This window comes from Emydura macquarii, unplaced genomic scaffold, assembly GCF_026122565.2.
Source record: "Emydura macquarii macquarii isolate MOO-44397 ecotype Brisbane River unplaced genomic scaffold, CSIRO-AGI_Emac_v2 contig_629, whole genome shotgun sequence".
NCBI classification, from domain to species: domain Eukaryota; kingdom Metazoa; phylum Chordata; order Testudines; family Chelidae; genus Emydura; species Emydura macquarii.
Window position 1 is genome coordinate 5,643,462 of NW_027130766.1, and position 22,319 is coordinate 5,665,780.

General features: G+C 62.3%; 1 protein-coding gene across 4 annotated transcripts; it reads left to right on the forward strand.

The window, feature by feature from the left end:
- Window positions 1-399: 399 nt before the first annotated feature.
- On the forward strand, window positions 400-20,843 carry OSBPL7 (oxysterol binding protein like 7). Of its 4 annotated transcripts, none has more exons than XM_067541159.1 (23): window positions 400-679; window positions 7,887-8,079; window positions 8,534-8,656; window positions 9,430-9,483; window positions 9,843-9,956; window positions 10,189-10,311; window positions 10,458-10,584; window positions 10,806-10,909; window positions 11,408-11,500; window positions 11,921-12,050; window positions 12,304-12,440; window positions 13,170-13,274; window positions 13,629-13,760; window positions 15,541-15,622; window positions 15,840-16,156; window positions 16,635-16,772; window positions 17,177-17,240; window positions 17,413-17,491; window positions 17,582-17,726; window positions 17,965-18,109; window positions 18,338-18,464; window positions 18,803-18,925; window positions 19,898-20,843. In XM_067541159.1, the coding sequence occupies exons 2-23, from the start codon at window positions 7,981-7,983 to the stop codon at window positions 20,127-20,129; spliced, it is 2,793 nt and encodes a 930-aa protein (XP_067397260.1). In that variant the 5' UTR covers window positions 400-679; window positions 7,887-7,980; the 3' UTR covers window positions 20,130-20,843. The 4 variants fall into 4 exon arrangements, with proteins under 4 accessions (XP_067397260.1, XP_067397262.1, XP_067397263.1 ...); XM_067541161.1 differs by having other exon boundaries at window positions 19,226-20,123; XM_067541162.1 differs by having other exon boundaries at window positions 12,304-12,428; window positions 19,226-20,123.
- The last annotated feature ends 1,476 nt before the right edge of the window (window positions 20,844-22,319 follow it).

The following is a 22,319-nucleotide window of genomic DNA, read 5'->3' on the forward strand; positions in this document are numbered from 1 at the left end:
ATCACTCTGTATCCTCTCCCTACCTTCCAGGGTATGGACCACTCCCCCTCGCCCCCCATCTGCAAACTTGCTGAGGGTCCGATCCACCCCTTCCTCCAGATCAGGAATGAAGACGTGGAACAAAACCGGGCCGGCACCGGGTCTATTCTATGGAGCTGGTGCCGTCCCAGGGGACCGGGTTTTCGGGCCAGTACCGGGGAGCCGGTGCTGTCCCAGGGGATGGTGTTCAGCTGATCCCAGTCCACCTGGGGTGATTGTTTGGGGTCGGTTCTGCTGAGCCGGGCCTGGGCTGGTTCCGGTGGATTCCCTGCAGCCCTCGCCCTCCTGCAGGGGCCTTGAGCGACTGCCAGAGCCCTGCCCTTCCCAGCCACACACAGCCGGGAGGGAAGGGGCGGGCGGCTGGGCCGGGCGGGTCTGGCCCGAGTTCTCCCGGCTCCGGAGTCCTCCACGGAGCAGGGGGCAGAGCCGAGCCGAGCCGAGCCGAGGCAGGATCTAGAGGGGATTAGGGGGCGAGACCGAGAGAGCCGCTTCGGCCGGTTTTCTTCCGCGTTCCGGCTTCCTCCCGGCAGCCGCGGCGCGGCTCCATCCCGGCCCCGGCTGGGGGTGCACGGCGCGGCCGGGCGAAGCGAGACGGGGCCGGCGCCGGGAGCTGTCCCCCCACCGCGCCCCGCCTGCCCAGGTAAGGGGCTGCCCCCCCCCGCTCCGTGCGGGGCCAGCCCGCAGCCGGGGCCGGTCCCCTCCGTGCACGGGGCCGGCGCTGATGCTTCGCTTCCCGTTGGTCTCCCCCTCCTCGCTGGGATCCAGACTGGTGGGGGGCTGAGGGGGGGGTCCCCTCCCTGGGCTGCCACGGGCTGCCCCCCAGCAGGGCGCGGGGGGGGGGTCGTTCGGTCCCTGCCTGCCCTAAATCTGGACTCGGGGGGGGCTAGTCCCAGCTCCGGGGGGGGCCCAGGGTGTCCCAGTCTATGGCGGTAGCCACCGGCAGCTCCCCCCCCCCCGGCGCTGGGCTGGTGAGGACAGCCGGGGACTGTGCCAGCCAGGACGCCGGGGTTCGGTGCCCAGCTCTGCCACTAGCTTGCTGAACGGCCTCGGGCAAGTCGCTTCCTTTTCCCACCCCCTGCCTCAGTTTCCCCCCACCTGGGCAGTAGGGGTAGCCATACTTGCCTCGCTGCCCTCCAGGAGCACCGGGCGGTGTTTTGGGTTACAGCCGGCGAAAGCGTATGCCTGCAGACATGACATTTGTTAGTCTTTAACGTGCTTCGTTTCTGCTGTTTTGAAAATGCAAAGGGTTCGATAAGGGCCAGTTATTAGTCGTCCTGTTGTGACCGTTCCAGAGCCCGTTGCCTTTTTGGAGGAGCTGGGGTGTTTCCCTGGTACCCACCCAAATTTAACCTCTTGTGATTACATTCTGCTTGATTAAATTCCTCCTGCAGTTTCACTTGGGTTCGGCCTTCCCCTTCCCTCCCTGTCCTGAAAGGGTCGTGCGGCGTGGCTGTTGAGTAGCCCGCTGTGTTCCACCCCAGAAGCGGCTGCATTTCAGACTGGCTGGGTGAAGCGAGGCTCTCACGTGCCGTTTTGATGCATTCACAAAGTCTTTTAGGATGAAAAGCGCCGTAGAAGTCTCAGGTATTTTTAGCAGCGGAGGTGGGTGACATCCTCGTGGGTAGACAGATCTGATAGGCATGGCTGAAGCGGCAGGTGTGGCGGAAATTTACAGCAGTGAGTGGAAGGGAGATGGGGCCGCCCCGTGGCGCCCGTGCTGAGGACGTGTAGTCAGTTTCACTAACACAGGCCTTGCTGATCTTTGCGTGGCCGCAGCACCCACAGGCCCCGTGGTGCTGGCCGCTGCACAGAGGCAGGCTAAGAGGCAGTCCTGGGTTGATGGGGGCGGCAAGGGGACGTGGGGCTGCATTGTCAGAGCAGCTCAGGGCCAGCCCCCGGCATGCACAACCTAAGCTGGATTTTCAAAAGAACTCAGCACCGTCTGGGCCTGGAACCAGAGCCCTGGTCAGGTTCAGCCTCTTTTTGGTGGGTCTCTATATAAAACAACCCGTACGGGACCCTGCACTTCCCCGCCACCCTCAAAGCCTTTCCAGGTCCTCCCCCATCTCTGCACACCCCCCCACCCCACCCCGCACCGTTTCCTGACTCCAACACCACCTCCCTCCACCTGTACAGAGCCAGGCTGCTGCGGGTGAAACCCCCCTGTAAACCGAGAGAGGGTAGAACTAATGGGGAGGGCAGCTGGGTCCAGGCAAAGGCTATCCCCGGGTGCCAGCCGAGTCATCCTGTTTTCCATGCCATTGCTGTGCCAGTCTCTGGGGCTCGGCTCCAGGCTCAGTTCTGGAAAGTCCATTTGCAGATTACCAGCCTGCGAGGCAGGGTATGTATCACCTTCGCGCTGCAGGGGAGAGGCTCCGCGGGTCACCCCAAGGTAGGAGGCTAAAGAAGGTGATCTGCCTGCGTCGGTACTGAGTTACCGCTGGCCAGGCTGGGGTGTAGGAAAGGCCGAGGAAGCAGCATGAGGCAGGGTGGGGGTGGGGAATGGAGGTTGCACTCTGAACCCGGCTGCCTGGCAGCTCCCAGGTAATCAGTGAGAAGTTGCACCTGTCAGAAGAGACACCGACGTAACTCTGAGCGGCTTTTCTCCACCCCGGTGGCAGATCCTGGCGCCTCTGAGTAATAGAGGGACGGCTTTGCCTTCCTCCGGCGCTTTCTACTCAGGGATCTCAAAGGGCTTCGCACGCGTTGGGGAGTAAAGCTTCAAAACCCTCTCTGAGGTGGGTCGGTATCATTCTTCCCAGTTCAGGTGGGGGAACTGTGAGTTAGTGGCACGCTGGAAATGAAACCTAGTAATCCTGGCTCCGAGACACGCCTCCCCCCGCTCTAACCACTGAACACACTTTCCTCCCAGCGTGAGGATTAGAACCCAGGAGTTCTGGTTCCTTGTGCCCTCTGCTCTAAACGCTAGACCTCACTGCTTCTCAGAGCTGAGACAAGCACCCAGGAGTCTTGGGTCCCCGTCTCCTGCTCTAACCACTAGACTCACTGCCGGAGACTTCTGTACTTTTTAGATTCAGATCTGAATTTATACGATGGGTGTATGTGTGTATAGAATATATTATTATTATCTGTATTACCTGTAGCACCAAGGATCCTTAGTCAGAGACCAGGACCCTGCGGAGCCAGGCGCTGTACTTTATGTGTATTTATTTTTATGTTCCAAATGGTAGATCATATTTAAAAAAAAGTGATTTAGTGAACAGAAATTTGTTCTGAAAATGTCAGTTTCCCGCCGGTTTGAGTTGCAGCAGCTGAGTTTGTGATCAGGGTGTACTGGGGCTCAGTGACACAGATTTCAGCTGGTATAAAAGCTGGAGTGTAGCTAAGAAAATGTGAATGTTGTCAGGAGATTTGTTTTTTTTTTGTAGGGGGGACGGTAGGTGTTGGCACCTCTGATTGCCCAATAGCCTCTTAACCACAGGGCATGAGGATCTCTTGTTGACTTCAGTGTGAGCCAGGGACCCCTGGGTTCTGTTCCCAGCTCTGCCACTGACTTGCTGTGGGACCCTGAGCAAGTCACATCCCCACTCTGTGCCTCAGTTTCCCCTCTCACCTTTGATCTGAAAGTGGAAAGAGGAACTAGTGACAATAAAGGGGAGGAACGAGCAGGGGTACAGGAGTGAAGTGTCGCGGGCAAGGAGGGGTGAGGGTTTGGGGTGGAGGGGGCAGCAGGCAGTGGTGGGGGCTGGGCTGAGACTGGCATTCCAGCTGCTGCATCTCAGGGCAGAGGTGGGAGCGCTGTGCTGGGTGATGGGGAGAGTCAGAGGGTGCAGAACGGTGAGTCCTGGAGAGGGCTGAGAGGGCCTGGCCGGGGATTGGGGGGCTTGGAGCTGCTGGAGGAGGCAGGATCCCAGGGTGGGTGGAGAGTTTGGCTTCTTCAGCCGTAACCGTCCCTATGTCCTCAGAAGCTGTTGGCCCAGGGAGACCTGTTAAGTCCATCTAGCAATCTCCCTGTCTCCTCCTTCTCCAAGCGGGGTGTTTGTGACCCCCACAGTGCAGCCAGAGCACAAATTTGCCACCTTTGTCCCTTTCCTACTCCCCAGTGTGGACTTATTCTGGGGAGCGGGATTCGAAAAGTGTCTCCAGCTTTCCCTTGGGGGCAGAGCATGCTGCAGGGGTCGCAGCAGGGCACTTTGAGTCTGGCTTCCGGGGTTCTGTTCCTGACTCTAGTGGCTACAGCAGGGGGTCTTTAGATCAGGACTCCTGGGTTCCTTTCCTGACTTTGGGAGTGGACCACAGTAGAGCTGGGAGGCAGGAGAGCTGGGTTCTTGTTTCCAGCTCTGGGAGGGAAGTACTGTGTGTCCACCGACTTGCTGTGTGATCTCGGGCAGGTCACTTCCCCTCTCTGTGCCTCAGTTTCCTTCCATTTGTAGCGTATTCCCCACCTTCACAGGCACTTTCCCGTCTCTGGGTGCAAGTGGTAGAAACACAGAGTTGTGGGAAGCTGGGAAATGCCACGTGCTGAAAGGGTTAAACCTTCCAGTGGCTTGTGAACGACCCTGCTGTCCTAGCATTCCAGCCAGCTTTGTGAGAGGATCAGGCTGTGGCCTAAGGATGGACAGTCGACTTGTGGAACTCACTGCCAGAGGATGAGGTGAAGGCCAAAACTGTAACAGGGTTCAGAGAGGAATTAGAAACGCTCAGGGAGGATAGGTCCATCGATGGCTATTAGCCGAGATGGTGGGGATGCCACCCATGTTCTAGGTGTCCCTAAGCCTCTGACTGCCAGGGACTGGGACTGGACGATGGGATGGATCACTCGATAATTGCCCTGTTCGGTTCATTCCCTCTGAAGCAGCTGACACCGGCCACTGTTGGAAGACAGGATACTGGGCTAGATGGACCATTGGGTTGACCCGGTCTGGCCGTTCTTATGGACCTGTAGGCTTGGTGTGCAGCATCGTACCCCATCATTTCATAGAGGTTAAGGCCAGAAGGGGCAATTAGATGATCTAGTCTGACCCTCTGTGTAGCCCAGGCCATTAATGTTCACCCTGTAAGCTGTGCCCGGGGGCCTTGCAATGGTGGGGAGTTGATTAGGTGTGGTATGTCCAGATGATCCCAGCAGGCGACCGGTGCCCCACGCTGCAGACTAAGGAGAATCCCCCCCCCCCCCCCCAGAGTCCCTGCCAATCTGCTCTGGGGGGAAATTCATTACAAACCCCACGTCTGGCAAACCCGTCTGAGCCTGAGCAAGTGTACAGGACACAGCAGCCGGGTAGCTAGAACAGAGGGGCTCTCGGGGCCACCTCAGAACACCAGCCATCCTGTCTGGTGTCTCCAGCCACGGCCGTCTCAGAGGAAAGCAGCTCCCCTCCCCTCCCAATTCATCTAGCCAGGGATGTTCACACTGAGACCTGGGAGCTGCAAGCGACTCTTTAACGCGTCTCCTGCGGCTCTTTGCTGCACAGGATATTAAAACACGGTGGGATTGAATTATGAACCAATCTAAGTTAGGAACCCGGCAGGACGCTCTTCCTGTGTTATTAACCAACTGTGGAATACTTCGCCAGTCATTTTGCTGGGAGAATAACACAGAGACGGACACAGTCCATGAAACAGTGAATTCACACGGCTGCAGCTCTTTTGGGTAATGTCGGTGGCGAATTTGGCTCCTGAGCCCCTCAGATGTGAGCGTCGCTGCTCTGGATGCTTGGGTCCTACCTCGTGGGGAGGAGAGGGGTTGAGGAGACGAAAGATCCTGGCCCCTGAAGGGAAGTTGCAAAGAGGATGCTTGAGCTGAGGTGCACCCTTGCAAAACAGGAAACTTGAGCTTGGCTGGCAGTGAAGAAATGCAACAGCCCACATTTGGTGGGGGGCGGGGACAGCGGCAAGATCAGACCCACTGGCCCTCTGTGCCAAGGATGGTCTGTCACTCCCTGGGCATCCTCCCCCACAAGCCCCTCTTGTCTTCTTCCTCTTGCTCCCCGTACCCTCCCACCACCGGCACGAGCCCCTGACCTGTTCAGTCCTGGGGAGTGTGTGGGACCTCACGCGGTCTTCATGAATCCTCAAAGATCACTGCTAACATTTCCAAGATTGCTTCAGCTAGTTCCTTAAGTAGCCTAGGATCAATTTCCTCAGACCCTGCTGACTTGAATACCTCCTCTTCCTTATCTAAATATCCTTTAATCTGTTCTTTCTCTCCTCTAGCTTGTGTTCCTCCCCCTTGTTGTTAACATTAATTGTGTTAAGACTGAAGCAAAATCGGTATTAAACACCTAGACTTTCTCCATGTCATCCGTTATTTGCTCCTCTTCCCCGCTAAGTAGAAGACCTACACTTCTCTTCATCATTCTCTTGCTCCTAATGTATTTATAGAACCTCTTATTATCTATTATGCCCCTAGCTAAGTGTAACTCATTTTATGCCTTAGTCATTCTGATTTTGTCCTTTCATGCTTGCGCTGTTCGTGTATATTCATCCTTAGCAATTTGCCCATGTTTCTACTCTTCGTGGGACTCCTTTTTGATTTTCAGGTGACTTAAAGAGCTTCTGATGGATTCATGTTGGCGTCTCACTATTCTATCTATCCTAGCTTTCCTTTGCTTCGGGATGTTTGCATCCCCGATAGTCCGTGGACCCCGGGGTCGGCTGAGTATTCTCCACAGTCTTCTGCGCTAGTTAGAAGAGCTTCCAGTGATGGAACGTTCACTCCACGCCTCCTCGCTTATGGAGACACTTCCATAAGCTAACTGCATCTCCCCCTTGGGTGGCTTCCCCCCCCCCAGGTGTTCCTTTGCTCAGCTGCAGCTTACACAGGGTGTGCTTAGCAGATGCCGCTTCTCAAGATCCTTATGGATGATGGTGAGATCTCTTCGGGCTGTGGAAGTGGTGGAAGCTCCGTCACCAGGGACTCTTTAAAGCTAGACAGGACAGAGGGACAGGAAAATGTGTTGTCAGGATCAAGCCGGCCCTGGACTAGATGGGACCTAACGGTTCTCTTCTGTGATCCCGTGGAATGAGAAGGGATCGGACGTTCCAGTGGAGACGAAGCCCCTCCTAGATCTGACGCACGTTTCCGTGCAGAAAAAAAAGCTGAAGGGTCAGATCCTCAGACAGTGTAAATCTGCATGATCCCATCGACTTGCGTGGCAGGCTTCTCATTTACCCCAGCGGGGCACTTGGCCCCATAACTGCAGTCAGGTGATACTGCAGTGAGTGCTTGTGCACATAACCCGGAGCTGAGCTGATAAAGGGAGTGGGCTGCAGGTCCCCTATCAAGCGCTGTCTGAATCTCGTGGTCTCCATGGAAATAAGCCTGCCGTTAGCCCAGAGCCAGATTTGGGACGGCTCCTGTGTGTCAAAACCAAAGTCCAGGGGAGTGGCGGGTGGTTATTGTTTGGGCGGGATGTGCAAAGTAAAAGCCTGTCCAGAGTTCTCACCTCTCAGCAAGAGGAGACGGAGGCGGAAGAGAAGACGCTGGGGTTCCCCCCTGGCCGGCTAAACTCCTCTGAAGGCAAGATCCTGCATCTGCTTCAGCTCCCGTCCCATGGAGAGCCGTAAGCGATCAGGAGGAGACGTTTGCAATCCCCCCCGTTGTCAGTGGATGCGCAGCCCTGACTGTCAGAGTGAGGACGTCAGCGCCAGCGTCCAGGCCATGTTCCAGAATAGGACTGGAATAACTGGGGGGGGGCTGCGAGTCGGGTTTGAGGGGCCCCGGCAGAGCGGTGCCAGGTTCCAGGGCTGGAATAGCAGGGGGCTGTGGGTTAGGATCGAAATGCCTGCCCCCCATCTGGGATGAGCCCGTCGTTCTCATGGGCACCGCAGCTCCGTGAACCACTGACAGGACTCAATCAGCCGGGTCTGGGTTTCTCTCCCTGCAGCTGGAGATGAAGGCAGAGGCCTGACCCCGGGGGCCGTTCCTCCCACGCTCTGGTCTGCTCCCGCGGGGACGTTTGCGAGGGGAAGCCCCCAGCCATGGGCAGCCATGAGAAGGAGACGTCCTCCCCCAGGAAGGCGCCGGGGCCTTCCAGGTCCAACAGCACCGTGTCTTCCAGGCACGGCAGCGCTCACCAGGTGCGGCAACTCCTCTCCCGCTCACTAATGCACCCGTCTTCGCGGTGTCAGACCCTCTGCTGCCCCCAGGAACACAGCCGGGCGGTGGGAGGCGGGGACGGGAAGGATGCTGGCTGGAGATCTCGTCCCAGAACTGGGTGCCCTGCCCCGCAAAAGGGCGGCCAGCCAGAGAGGATGCTTTTTGCCCCTGGGTCAGTCTGACGCCACCCACCAGTGGTTTGGGAGCCAGGGATGTTCTCCTGGGCTCGTCTGCCAAGACGGAGGCTTGTTCCCTCCCTCGGAGCCTGGGAGGAAGACGATGAGTGTGAGCTGGGAGGAAGGCTCATGTCAGGGCCGTTGACCCCCCCGCCTGGCCCTGGGGGTGAATTCCGGAGCCGCGGGGGCGGCGTTCGGGCCTGTCCGGTCCCAATCAGACACCCCACCCCCACCCCGTCCCCTCACCTGTATGTTGCAGGGCTCGGAGTGCTGGGAGGTGGTGGATGAGCCGCGGGGCAGGATCGGGCCCGGCCTGGAGCCGGCGAGCCATGAGGGCTACCTGCTGAAGAAGAGGAAGTGGCCCCTGAAGGGCTGGCACAAGGTGAGAGGGTGAAGGGGGGGAGCGATTCCCTGGGATAGAAAACCACCCCCCTTCTGCCACCCAGCCCCCCCAGGCAGTGTAGCTGGGGGACCCCTCATGGGGTAAGGAGACCATGTGAGCTCTCAATTCCTGGCTGCGCCACCCTGGGCTCTGGTCTCATGAGGGTCTCCCAAGCAAAACAGGTTTGAACTGAGCCCGCGCTCGGCTGGGGGGCTGCGAAGGGAACCTCGGGTCCGGTGGCATTGCGCCAGCAGGGGACACTCCAGCGCTGATCCAGTGCCCCAGGACAGGTGCTAAAACAAGGCCGTGCCGATGTCATTAAAGAGCCTGGGGATGGAGGGTGTCTTGCAAACACTGCGGGATTGTCCCTGATTTCCTTAGCCAGCTCCCAGCTCGGCTGATTACGTTCTATCTCTATGAGATCCCCCCCTGCAGCGACACGATTCTCCTTCACTTCCTGTCCTAAACAGCCATGCCCTGTTAAATAGCTTCCAACCCAGTCCTGGCTGCATTTCGCTGCTCCGGGAGCCCTCTGTGTGCAGTGTGGCTCTTAATTGGGTCCGGTGCTCCGCCCCAGAAGTGGCTGCATTTCGGTGTTGGGTGAAACAATTCCTGTATGTCGTTTGGAAGCTGCTTTGGCGTCTTCTCGGCACCTTGAATCCAGCCTGTGAGCTGGGTTCCTGGGGGGCAGACCATGCAGCTCTTTATCCGCTGGCATCCCCACGCTCTCCGCCCTCCTTCAGCCTGGTTTCCTTCTCCTCTGCCTCCCCCAGAGATACTTCGTGCTGGAGGAGGGGATCCTGAGATATGCCACCACGCACCAGGATGTGAGTACAGCTGGGTGCCCGTCCCAGCCTCTGGGCAGCCATGGGGCTCGCAGGGGGGCCGGGATCAGCCTGTCTGGAGTGGGTGGGCTGAAGCTGGCTTCTAAGGACTCTGTGTTTATGAGGAACCCTGTTGATCGCGCCCCCCTTTCACCACAGGTCCCCCCCCTTCCCAAGTGGGACTGGCTAAGAAGGAGTCTCTCCCTGGGGACCTCTATTCCCCCCCCCATCCAGGTGGGATGAGAAGGGTGGGGCTAAGCACCCAGCGCCGGTCACCTGTGACCCTGTGGGTGGAATTAGGCACCGCCCAGTGGCCGCTCGGTCCCCAGCCGACACCCGGCCTGCCCACCCGCCCCTTCCAGGTCCTCAAGGGCAAGCTGCACGGCTCCATCGACGTCCGTCTGTCCGTCATGTCCATCAACAAGAAAGCGCAGCGCGTGGACCTGGACACGGAGGAGAACATCTACCACCTCAAGGTGCCGGCACCGGAACGCCCGCCCCGGGGGCGCCGGGGGGGGGAGACAGCGAGCCCCACCTCTCCTGGGGGTGCGGGGAGGGAAGAGATGGGATGGGGGTCTGGGGAAAAGAGAGGGTGGGGATGGAGGAAGAGCGGGAGGGCTGGGGCTCTGGATTTGGGATGGGGGAGGGAGGTGGGGTCCCGGCTGCCCCCCTCCCCCCATCACTCTCTGGGATCTCCCCCTTGTGCAGATCAAGTCCCAAGAGGTCTTTAACAGCTGGGTAGCCAATCTGTGCTCCCACCGCCTGGTTGAGAAGTCCAAGTGCCCTGCACCCACGGGGGGCCCGACCAGGAGAGTCACCCCCCCCACCCAGGTGAGCCGCTTTGGGGGTCTCCCATCTGGGGGGTGGTGAGGGTGGGGAGATGGAACCCAGGTGTCCGGGCCTTGCCCTCCTCCTACGGACAGAGTTTTCCCCAGGGATCACCCCTAACCCCTCTTTTCTCCCCCCCTTTCCCCCAGGGCTATGGCTCCCGGAACCGCGTCCTGCCCTCCGACAGCGCCCCGGCACTGTCCGCCCTGACCAGCCCCCGGGACAAGGTGAGCAGCTGGCTGAAGGACAGCGAGGGGCTGGACAGCTGCACAGCAGGTGAGCGGGGAGGGAGGGCCGGGGCCAAGGGAGGGTCTGGTGCCAGCCGTCCCGCAGGCGGGGTGTGGAGCCCTTTGGGCGCCTCATCTCCCTCCCCCGAGCGGGCTCCACGTGCTCTCGCTCACCGCGGCTGCTTCCCTGTTTCTCTCTGTACCTGACCCCCACCCCTGGCTCCCTGCCTCCCCTCTGTGAACCCCCCTCTCCTGCCCCCCTGGTCTCAGAGCTTTCCGAGTGCCAAGGGAAGCTGCAGGAGCTGAACAAGATGCTCCAGAGCCTGGAGACCCTGCACCGCATCCCGTCCGCACCCCTCATCGCCCACAGCCAGGTGACTGGGGGGGGCTGGATCTTTCCCATTGGGTGGCGCTGGCTCTGGGGAGGGAGCTCAGTGTCAGAGAGGCCCCAGTGGGACGTCGCCCAGATCGGCGCATGCGTTGCTGAGATCGGAGAAGGCCCCAGATCACAAAGGGGAACCTCAGGCCCTGACTCCATGGAGATGGGCTCTGCCCGGGACCCGAGGTCCAAACCCATCCACATGGGCGCCGTGGGTCGGGGCGTCTCCTGGGCTGTCGGCAGCGGGTGGGACAGGGCAATGGGGGCGCGGATTCACCAGCCGTTTGCTGCGTGGCTGTTAACTGGGCCCCGTGCTTCACCCCAGAGGTGGCTGCATTTCACACTCAGCAAGCGATCCCTGCGCACCACTGGCTATGGTATCGCAGCCTTGCCACCCGTCTGCCCCTGCCCCCTCCCCCCCCCACACACACGTTCCCCATCCCTAGTTCCTCCCCCTCTCCCCAGGTTGCCTCACACTCTCTCTTCGTTACAGACCTCGGCGGCTACAGAGAGACCCAGAAAGGGGAAGCGAGCCACCAGGATCTGGTGCACCCAGAGCTTCGCCAAGGACGACGCCATCGGCAGGGTGAGCAGGGCTGCAGCCTGCCCCCCGGCCCAGCAGCTTTGGGGGGGAGGAGGGAAGGCCTTGGTAGCTTGACTTTCCACCATGCGCTGCTGGTTAGAAGGGCAGAGGGAGGTTGGACCCGGCCATAGGAGAGGGAGGTGCCCTGACCAATGGGAGGGGGAGCTGAGGGAGACCAACGCATGAGACCCCCCCCCCCCGGGGTGTCGCCAAGAGGGACAGTCCCAGGGCGTTCCCCACCCTGACTCATTGCAGGGACACTGCCTTGGGAAATCTCCCCCCCACCCCCCCGGCTGGGGGTCTCTGCTCTCTGGGAACAACGCTAAGTCCCTTGGGGGGTCACAGCTCAGGCTGATGTAGGAAAGGGGGTGCTCGGCGAAGCCCTAACCCCCCCCCACCTTCCCGCTCTGCGTCCCCCCCCAGGTGGGCCGGCTGCACGGCTCCGTCCCCAACCTCTCGCGCTACCTGGAGTCGAGCCAGAACCAGGCAGCCTTCAGCTTGCCCCCGGAGTACAGCCAGCTGCAGCGGAGCTTCTGGATCCTGGCCCAGAAAGGTGCGATGGGTTGGGAGGGGAGCGGGTCAGTCAGGGGAACAGAACCTGGGACCTGCTGCTCCGGGGTGGGGGGGGACCAAGCCGCTATGGTTTGAGTTAAAGGACCAGACCCGTTGGATCGCCTCCATCCTTGGAGCCGTGCAAAGCGCGTTACCTGGTCCAGCGCCGGGGTGGGGGGGACAAAGCTCAGCACAGGGTGAATGTGGGGGGCAGCCTGACCTTGTTCGCTCGCCTTCCCCCGACCCCTCTCCAGTGCACGGGTCCCTCAGCAGCGTGGTGGCCGTGCTGACCGCAGAGAGGGATCGCCTCCAGGGCATGCAGCAGGCGCTGGCTTTGCAACGCTGCGCGGGCAGCGTCAGGAACGCCGCAGCGGCTGGGGTAAGGAACCAGGTGCGCCCGGCCACGCGCTGCGCCCTCCGTCTCTGCCACCGCAGAGAGCTACGGGCCAACCCCAGCTTTGCCCAGGGGCTGCCGGTGTAACGGCCCCCGGGATGGGTCACGAGCGGGGAACCGGACCCAGCTGCTCTGGGTCTGATGCGTCAGCTGCTGCTGCTTGAACGGAAGGTCGAGACCTGGGGAAGCTGCAGCCGTTAGAGGGAGACAGAGACTTAGGTGCTTGCAGGCATTGTCCCGGCTCAGCTGCGGTTCACCGGGGTTCAGACAGGAGCGGGTGTCCCCGGGTAGGAGGTCCCGTGCTCCCCCCTCTCCCCTGGCACCGCCGGAGCTGCCAGCCGTGAGGTCCTGCTGGCTAACGAGATGGGGAGAAGCTCCGGGTCCCGAGTTCGAATGCCGCCTGGGCCATTGGGTGGCTCTTTCCAAGATGGAGGGAGTTCCGCCCCGTTCCCAGTGAGCATCCTGGGCCCCGCGGCAGCCTCTGCCAAGGCCTGGATGGGCTACGGCGCTCTCACCTGCATCAGCAGGGTGGCCTGGGGGGGCAGGCTGCACTGTGCCGCGTTGATCAGCAGAGCCCGGCAGGTGCCAGGTGGCCCCTCGCCCCAGGGCATGCAGGGGGCTTCCCGGTGGGGGTGCCAGGCCGGGCCCTCATGACGGGAGGGGGAGGAAGAGACGTGGTCCTGGGAACGGACCCCCTCAGCGTTCCCTTGTCTCCTCCCGGCCCAGGCTTCCTTGCAGAACCTGGACCGTCCGGAGTACCTGCGCCGGTTCCATTCCCTCTCCCTCTCTGATACCACGCTGGACTCGTTCGCCTCGCTCAGCCCAGACAAGGTCAGGCCCCATCGGGGGCGGGAGGGAGGGGAGTGAACGTGGGCTGGGGGGGATCAGATGAAGGAGGGAGCCCCCCATCCTCTCTCACGCCCTGGCAGGGGACACCTCTGGGTGTCTGCCGGGGGCCATGGATGGAGCAGAGGGTGGGTGTGTTGGGGGGGTGGAACCCAGCATTGAATTGATGCAACTTCTTCAACTTCATTAGCCAGCCCTACTGCTCCTGGATCCTTTGGGAGTCAAACCTGCCCCATCGTGGGGGGGGGGGGGGCCTGGGCCCTGTGGTGCCCCCCCAGCATAGCCTCTGAACTGCCAGCAAAGGGTTAACGCGACCACCCCCTTCTCCCCCTCCTGCAGCCTGACCCCCGGCTGCCCCAGGGGCGGGAGCAGCAGCTGTCCAACCGCAGCATCGTTTCGCTCTCCGACTCCCACACCGAGTTCTTTGACGCCTGCGAGGTCTTCCTGTCTGCCAGCTCCTCCGAGAACGCGGTGAGGGGCAGGGTCCGGGGGCGGGGGGGTGTGTGTTTGGGGGGGCGGCAGGGGATCCCCGCTGCAGAGCTCCCCTGTGCTGATTGCACTGGGCCCCAGGCGCCTGATCCTGGACCCTGCAGCTCGGGCTGTGTCAGGCATCTGTCCGTTCCCTCTGGGCTCCTGTTAGTCGGGCCAGGGGTTTCATTGGGGCCGGCATCCCAGCGCCCTTGCGGCTGCCAGCTGACCCCCATGGAGTCCAACCAGCGGCGGTCCTGGATCCGTTGTAATACGGGGCACAGGTCTGGGCCAGGAGCCGTGTGTACCCACAGCGGGGCCCCGATCCGCATGCGCAGGAATGCACAGCCATCGTATGCCCCGAGCGTGCATCCACTCGGCCTGCAGGTGCACACAAGGACCCGTCCGCACGTGCAGGCGCAAGGTGCCAACGTGGCCCTCAGCGTCCCAAATGACAGCGTGATGGGGGGTGGGAGGGGCTCAGAGAAGGGGGAGGGGCCAAGGAAAGTGGGTGGGGCTAGAGGAGACAATCCCATGCAAAGCCCTGGCTGGGCTTTCTTTGCTGCTCTCCTGTGGCTGGGAGTTTTGGTTTTTGTTGCACTCATCTGGTGTCTCTCTGTTCTCTCTCTTCCGTCCCCCTCTCTGCCCTGGCCCGGCAGCTGGCCGAGAAGCCCCTTCCTCCCACCCAGCAGTTACCCCCCGCCCCCCAACCCCCCCCTTCATCCTCATGAGCTTTTCCTGGTGTAGCATCTCATTAGGAGCGGGTAGACACCACCTTGGTGCATAGAATCATTATCCCTAGAAACCCCCCTGGGCTCCCACTGCCTCTCCCCACCCCAGCTTCTCCCCACTTTCAACCCCCCTCTCCATTACCTCCCTGGGCCCTCCATGGCGGAGCCACTGAGCCCCCCAGATCACCCCCTTCCCCATCACCTCTGCCTCCACGCCCTAGACTCCAGCTGCCTCCTGGGTGGGTCACTCTTGTCCCAGGGGGTCTCGGTCCTTAATCCTGAGGAGACCCCCCCCCCCAGTTCTAACCGCACCCCCCCTTTGTCTCCCTGACGGCTAAGAAGCCCCCCAGCAACCTGTGCAGGGTCTGGATGGTCTGAAATCTCACGCCCTGACCTCTGGCTCTTGCCCAGCCGCTGGCTGGTCTGTAGCCCCTCTGCGTGGGCCTGGATCCGGCCCTGGCCGTGGGACACTCTTGATGTCCCAGCAGGCCCCATAGTCGGACGACCCTGCTCCCATAGGGAAGAGGGTTCCCCAGGGCCTCTCTCTGCCCCATCCCAGCCCCGGGGCCCTGGCGGTTCTCCGGTAGGAATCCTGCTCCCTGCTGCAGCTGGCGGGCAGCTCCGGAGACCTAGACAGTCCCTGCTGCCCTGCCTGTGCTTGGGGGCCGGGGGAATCGATGCTCCCAGAGGCCCTGGATTCTGGCTCAAGGGAGCCTGGGTTGAGCCAGGCTCCCAAATTAGGAGCCGGGTGGCAGGCAAAGGCAGCTCGGGGGCCAGCGCCCAGCCCTCTGCCCCCCTGCCCCCCCATTGTCAGGAGCAAGCTGGGCTGGCCAGTGGGTCTGACCTGGGGCCGTGCCGCTGGCTTGGAGGGTGGGTGGGGATTTTGCCCCACCTGCTCTGGGGACAGCAGGGGAATTGTGCTTTTCACCCTCCCCCCCCCAGTCTCCCACCCCATCCCCCCATCCCGCACCCCAGCCCAGCTGTAGTCGCAGGGTGCCGGCTCGGGACCCTTAGTTGCCAACCCGGCCTCTGTGCCCTTTCTGCCCCTCCAGGCCTCAGACGATGAGTCCTGCATCAGCGAGGTCACCAACAGCCTCTCCGACGAGGCCGGGGGCGACGGGCGCTTCCAGAGAGGTACCAGCCCCGGGGAGGGGGTGAGGGGGGAGGGGGAGGGGTACCAGCCCTCGGGAAGGAGCGATCACCAGGAGTTGAGGGAGGGAGGCGCTGGATGATGGTGGGGGACAGATGGGGGATGGTGACGGGATGGGGAGAGGGTGGGCTGGGGACGGGGGGCAGGCCAGGGGGGCGATGGAGGGGAGGGCCCAGGGTGACAGCACACGTCTGCTTCCAGCAAGCCGAGGTGCTGCGGCCGGCGGGCCTGCCCTGTGTGCGTCCGAGACGGGAGGGGGGTCGTTGCCGGCTCCCCTGCCCATGCTGCTGCCCACAAGGCTCCCCCACCGGAGCTGCCTCCCGGCCCCCAGCATCCCCGCCGGCGACGTCAGCCTGTGGAACATCCTGCGCAACAATGTGGGCAAGGAGCTGTCCAAGGTGTCGATGCCGGTTCAGCTCAACGAGCCCCTCAACACGCTGCAGCGGCTCTGCGAGGAGCTGGAGTACAGTCCCCTGCTGGATGCCGCCAGCCGCAGCGCCGACCCCTGCGAGCGCCTGGTACCTGCCCCCCCAGCCAGACCCCGCCTTTAGTCCCCGCCCGGAACGACCCCCTCCATCCCATGCTCATCAGAACAGACCCGTTCTCTGGGGTCCTAGCCCATCACTAGGTGTTTCATGGGAGGATGTAAAAACCACACAGTGCTGTCCGGCTGGCTATATTCCTTCCTGACCCTCCCGTCTGGGGTTCGGCTCAGGCCCTGAAGCATGAGGATCGAGAACCCCGGCAGCTCCTTCCATAGACCTTTGTCCTCGTTCCTATAAACGTCTACTCTAATCCATTCTTCTCGACACCCTGTGGCAGGGAGTTCCGCCTATTCATAGCCCTCACCTCGTGGTCCCTGCCACCTCTAGTAGATGAATGGGACATGTCTCTCCCCGTAGCTGCTCCCTTAGGCCCGCCCACAGCACCATCTGCCCTGGGGACTGGGCGTCATGGCTGGATATGGGCCAGGCCCCAGTGACTCTCTCCTCCCAGGTCTACGTTGCTGCCTTTGCTGTCTCTGCCTATGCCTCTACCTATTACCGTGCCGGCAGCAAACCCTTTAACCCCGTCCTGGGCGAGACGTATGAGTGCGTTCGGCCGGACAGAGGCTTCCGATTCATCAGCGAGCAGGTACAAAGCCAGCCAGCCAGGCTGGGGGGAGCAAGGGTGGCAGTCAGCCACTGTAGCACACTGACTTTCCCAGTGACACTGCTGCCCTCTCCTGGGTGGAATCCGAACTGCCTGCTGTGTGTGTCACGAGCACCGTACTGCTCACAGCTGGTGGGGAGTCTCCTGGCATTATTTTGTCTCTCTCCCCCCGCCCCTCCCGGAAGAAAACCAGGAGCACAGAGGAGAGATGTCCATAGCTGGGAACAGGGACGAGGGAAGCTCATGGGGTGGGGGATGCAGAGGAGAAAGCTCTTGTGTAGAGGGTTAGCAGCTTGTGCCTTCCCCCAGCCTCAGCTCTCCAGACAGAGGGCGGGTGCTGGCCTGGGTGAGGCATGGCTCTTCCTTTCTCGCCCCACTGCCTGCAGGTTTGTCACCACCCGCCCATCTCCGCCTGCCACGCAGAGTCGGACAACTTCATCTTCTGGCAAGGTGAGAGGCGGGGACAGAACTTGGGGCTGGGTCAGAACCGCCCTCCCTGCCCTCTGTGCTCAGGGGCTCGGGACTGGGGCTGAGTCAGCGCCTGTGCCCGGGAGCACGGGTTTGGGTCAGAACCGCCCTGAAAGCGATACCGTCTCTCCAATCTTTTTTCTGCTCCTTCCAGACATGAAGTGGAAAAATAAATTCTGGGGCAAGTCCCTGGAGATCGTTCCCGTGGGGACCGTGAATGTCAAGCTGCCCAGGTGCGTGACTCTCCCCCCCCGCGCCCCTGCTCATCCTCCCCCGCCCCACCACACCCAGCGCCCCGGTAACCGTCTCTCTCGCTGGCTCAGGTTTGGGGACCACTTTGAGTGGAACAAGGTGACGTCCTGTATCCACAACATCCTGAGCGGCCAGCGCTGGATCGAACACTACGGCGAGGTCCTGATCCGGAACGCCCGGGACAGCGCCTATCACTGCAAGATCACCTTCTGCAAGGTAGGGAGGGGCCGGATCCCCCCGTGACTTTGGGCTGGACCCTGCCCCCCCAGGCCTACCCTCCCTCACCCTGCCCCTCCTTGCTCCAGCCCCTCACTTCCTCCCCCCCCCCCCCCCGTTCACCTCTCCTCTCCCTGGTCTGACATTCCCCCTTCTCCCCCTTTTCTGTCTCCCCCCTCGCGCCTTCACCTCCCGTAAGGCGGCTGCTCCCGCCCTAACCCCTCCCCTCCTCCGGCAGGCCCGGTACTGGGGCTCCAGCGTCAACGAGGTGCAGGGAGCCGTGGTCAGCCACAGCGGACAGGTCATCCACCGGCTCTTCGGCAAGTGGCACGAGGGGCTGTACCGCGGCGTGCCCCCCGCCGGCCAGTGCCTCTGGAAACCCAGTAAGGACCAGTGTGTGTGTGTGTGGGGGGGGGGCAGTGGGACGGCTGCTGTCGCTCCTTGCCGGGGTGAGCCTTCTTCCTGTAGGGACAGCACCCCCAGCGCTCAGCCTCACGCCCCCTCCTGAGCCGCAGGCCCGTCCCCGGCGTGGGGGTGACCTTCGCACTGCGGGGCTGGAGTGGGAGGGGTGCTCAGGGGCCGGTTCTATCTCTGCCCCCCCCCCCCCGCAGACCCCATGCCCCGGGAGCACGAGAAGAACTACGGCTTCACCCAGTTCGCCTTGGAGCTGAACGAGCTGACGCCGGAGCTCAAGCGCTTCCTGCCCTCCACGGACACGCGGCTGCGCCCCGACCAGCGGTGAGTGCGGCACGGGGGGTCCCCTCCCCCGGGCATCCCCTCGCCTGTGCTCCTGGGGGGTCTCACGGGGCCAGGCTGGCGCAGTCCTTGCATGTCTCCTGGGGACCTAGGGCAGATGGGGGCGGTGATGGAGAGGATATAGTGGAGACCCTCCAGCGTGTTGCAGGTGTGATTTCCCCCCCCCCCCCTCGACACTTAGGCGTGGCTCAGACCCCACAGCTCTCCGTGGGATGATTTCCCCCTTCCAAGCACCTACGGAAGGGATGGGTGGGAGGCAGGTGTGGTTGAGACCCCACAGCTCATCGCAGGTGTGATTTACACCCCTCCCCCCCTCCCAGGTACCTGGAGGAAGGCAACGTGCAGGCGGCAGAGTCCCAGAAGCGCCGGATCGAGCAGCTGCAGAGAGACCGACGCCGGGTGATGGAGGAGAACAACATCCTCCACCAGGCGCGCTTCTTCAGGTACTGCCCGCCCGTCCCCTCCCGCCAGCTCCCTGCCCTGCTCCGAGGAGGGGACCCGAGGGCCCGCGTGTGGGTCCCCAGGGGGCTGGGCGCAGCTCTGGGCTCTCGAACTCAGTGCCGAAGCTACTGCGTGACCCCAGGAAACTGGAGCAGGAGAGGCTCAGGTCTGGGAGGGGACCCTTGGAAATAGGGGGGCCTGGAAGCTGAGGAGCCCTGGGCTCCATCTTGGGATATTGGGGGCTGGGGGAGCCAGTGCGTCGGACACTGGGCCCCGTTTCCTCCTTCCCCTCTCCTCGGCAGGCGGCAGACGGACCCCGGGGGCAAGGAGTCGTGGGTCAGCAACGACACCTACTGGAAGCTGCGGACGGAGCCTGGCTACACCAGCCTGGACAGCGCCGTGCTGTGGTAGCGGCGGGCTTCCCGGGGGCTGCCCTCCCCGGCTCCCTGTCCCCCGAACTCAGAGCTGTAGGGACCAGTGGGGCAGGGACGGGGGATGCTGCAGCCATCCCCCCCGCTGGATAAGGGCAGGGGCCAGCAGCAGGTGGGCAGGGGGCTGCCCAGCGGCTCCCCGGCAGCCCCACCTGGGAATCCACTCGGACGTTCAGCCCGGCGCCCCCCAGTGGAGGGTGTGAAGATGCCGCGTGTGAAAAGTGTCTTGGCCCTTCCGCGGGTCCACCCTGCTCCCATCGCAGGCCCCTCGCTGCTGCCTGCTGGCCAGGCAGCCGGCGCCAAGCTGGCACCGCATGGACCGTTGGGGGTGCCGACCCATGCACTTAGTTCTGCTCCCCCCCCCCCCCGCTTTGCCCCCAGGGGGGCACCACGGTCGGGGGGTGGGGAGAGGCAGCTTTTATTTTTCAAATTCTTTGTATTAATTTAAATGAAGCTGTGCACCGAGGGGCCTGAATTTGGATCCCAGCTCAGCCCGGGGGGCGTGGGGTAGAGAGAACACCCCTTAAATCTGCCCCCCTCCAGCCCCCAGGCCAGAAGCGGATGGGAGTGTCTGCACAGGAGAGAGGATGCAGCGGAGCGTCTGGCAGGAACCAGTATCTCTCTGCAGGGAAAAGCCTTTCCGCAACCTGGCCATGGCCTCGGAGCTGTGAGAAACCAGGCAATGGACAGAGCAGCTGGGGTCCCTAATGGCTCCTGGGTTCCAGTCCCAGCTCCAGCAAGGACGTGGGGTCTAGTGGTTAGAGCAGAGGTTTAGGAGCCAGGACTCTCGCTCGGTTCAATTCAGGGCTTGGCCACTGCCCAAGCCACTGACGGGGGGTGTCCCCAGCCGTGAGCGGGGGCGGCCCGTGGGATTACAGACCGGCCGGCTGTAGACCAGTCAGGCGCCCGTCTGTTTGGGGGCCGTGTGTTCCCCACAGCTCACCTGGGGCCTGTTCCCCTGGGGCCCCCAAATCTGCTCGGGGGCGGAGTGAGCTCCTTTTCTCTCCCTTGTTGTTGGGGGGGGGCAGAGGGTGGAGCATGGAGCAAGGGGGGGCAGGGATCCCTGGCTGGGCGGGCACTGGGGGGGGCGCGGGGTTGACCTGCAGGCGGGCGGACCTTGCCCCCTCTCTCCAGGCCGTGCTGTGGCTCAGGGGTGCTCCAGGGGCGGTTGGGCCTGCTGTGTGATGGAAACGCTGCACCCCTGTAATAAAAGGCTCCGGAAGAACCTGTGGTGCAGTCTCCTCCTTCATTCCCCTCCCCCACCCAGCCTGGGAGGGCGTCTTCCTCTGTGCACACCTGGTCCCTTCCAGCCCACCCGTGGGCTCTCGGCTACACAATTCTTCTCTTCCTGCAATGCAGCGGTTTCGGCCATGCCTTACTGAGTGCACGGGGCGTCATGTGGCCTAGGGGTTAGAGCAGGGGCAGCTGAGAGTCAGGACGCCTGGGTTCTGTTCCCAGCTGTGAGAGCGGAGTGGGGGCTAGGCGTGCGTTGATGGGGGGGGGGGGGGGGGCAGTCAGAACCACAACTCGTGGGCTGTTCTCCACTTTGCCTCTGGAGGCAAGGCACTCATCTCTGCCTCAGTTTCCTCCCCAGGCTTGTTAGGGCTAATTAACCCGTGTACGGTGCTAGGAGACTCCCCCAGTAGCAGGTGCATGAGCCGGGCAGGTGCTGGGTGCAGCCCCACGCCCACAGGTAGGTGCCTTCCACGCAGCTGGGCTCGCTCCACCTCACGTAGGCCTGCGCGGAGCCACTTCCCTGCAGACAGTCACCACGCACGCCTGTACGCGCGTGCACTCACACGTGTGCATTCACTGCACACACACTCAGCGCCGTGTGCCCGCCGGCAGGCACTGCGCACACACACACACAGGTGCGCACGCTAAGCTGCTCAGAGCCAGGCTCACACCAGCACCCCCCCCCCCCACACACACACGGATTTCACCCAGACACTCTCGCACACTCCCCGCACCCACACGGGCGAGACACTCACTGCAGCCCTGGGCATTCACACACGCGGCTCAAGCACGGCAGGGGTGGTACACGGGCCCAGCCCTCCAGGCCCAGTTGCACACCCCCCACCACCATGCACATGGAGCTGGGGGGGGGGGGGGAGGGGCTCTCTTGCACGCTCATGTGTGCGCGCACACACACACACACACACGCCACTCCAGGTGGGCACACGTACATGCGGCCCATGGACATGCACACAGACACGCTCACACCACATACACACGTCCCTGTGCCCAGCTGCGTATATTGCATTCACACACACACACACACCACACACACGGTCAGGCACCGATCTACACCCATACGTAGCTACTGCCAGCAGCTGCATGCAGGGACGCAGCACAATCACACAGGGTGTGGGACCTGCGCCCATCCAGCCAGCCGCTGCGGCATAAGCCGCCCCCCCTCCCCCCAAAAACCCCCTCTCCAAGCTGGAGAAGTGTGTGTGTCTCACACACACACACACACACACAGTGTTAGCCACAGCTTTACAGTTTATTTAAAGAAATTCTTAAGCAAAAAAACCACGGCGAACCTGTACACGTTTCAATAAATATTTTCAAAAGTAAAGATTTTTCTTAAGGAGGGGGAAAAAAACCCCAAAACCAACCCTGCACCGGTGCCCCCCCCCCGGCAGCACAGACTCTGCCCGCTTCGCTGGCTGTGTGGGTCGGCCTGTAAACAGTTTTGGAGCGTGAGGGCGGGCTGGCACAAGGCCGTGCCCACAGGAGTTGGGGGGGGGGGGAGCGCCTGGCACGGCAGGCTGCGAGGAGGGCCTGGCCTGCGTCCTAACAGGCTGGCACCTTCCTCTGATTGTCTGGCTGGATAAATCCACCGCACGTGTTCCCAGGCGTCAAAGAGGGCCGGGCCGGGGGGGGGGGGGGGGCGGGGGCCAAGAAAAATAAACTGTATTTAACGTCTAACAAAAAATCCTTCCCCACCCCCCGGCCCCAA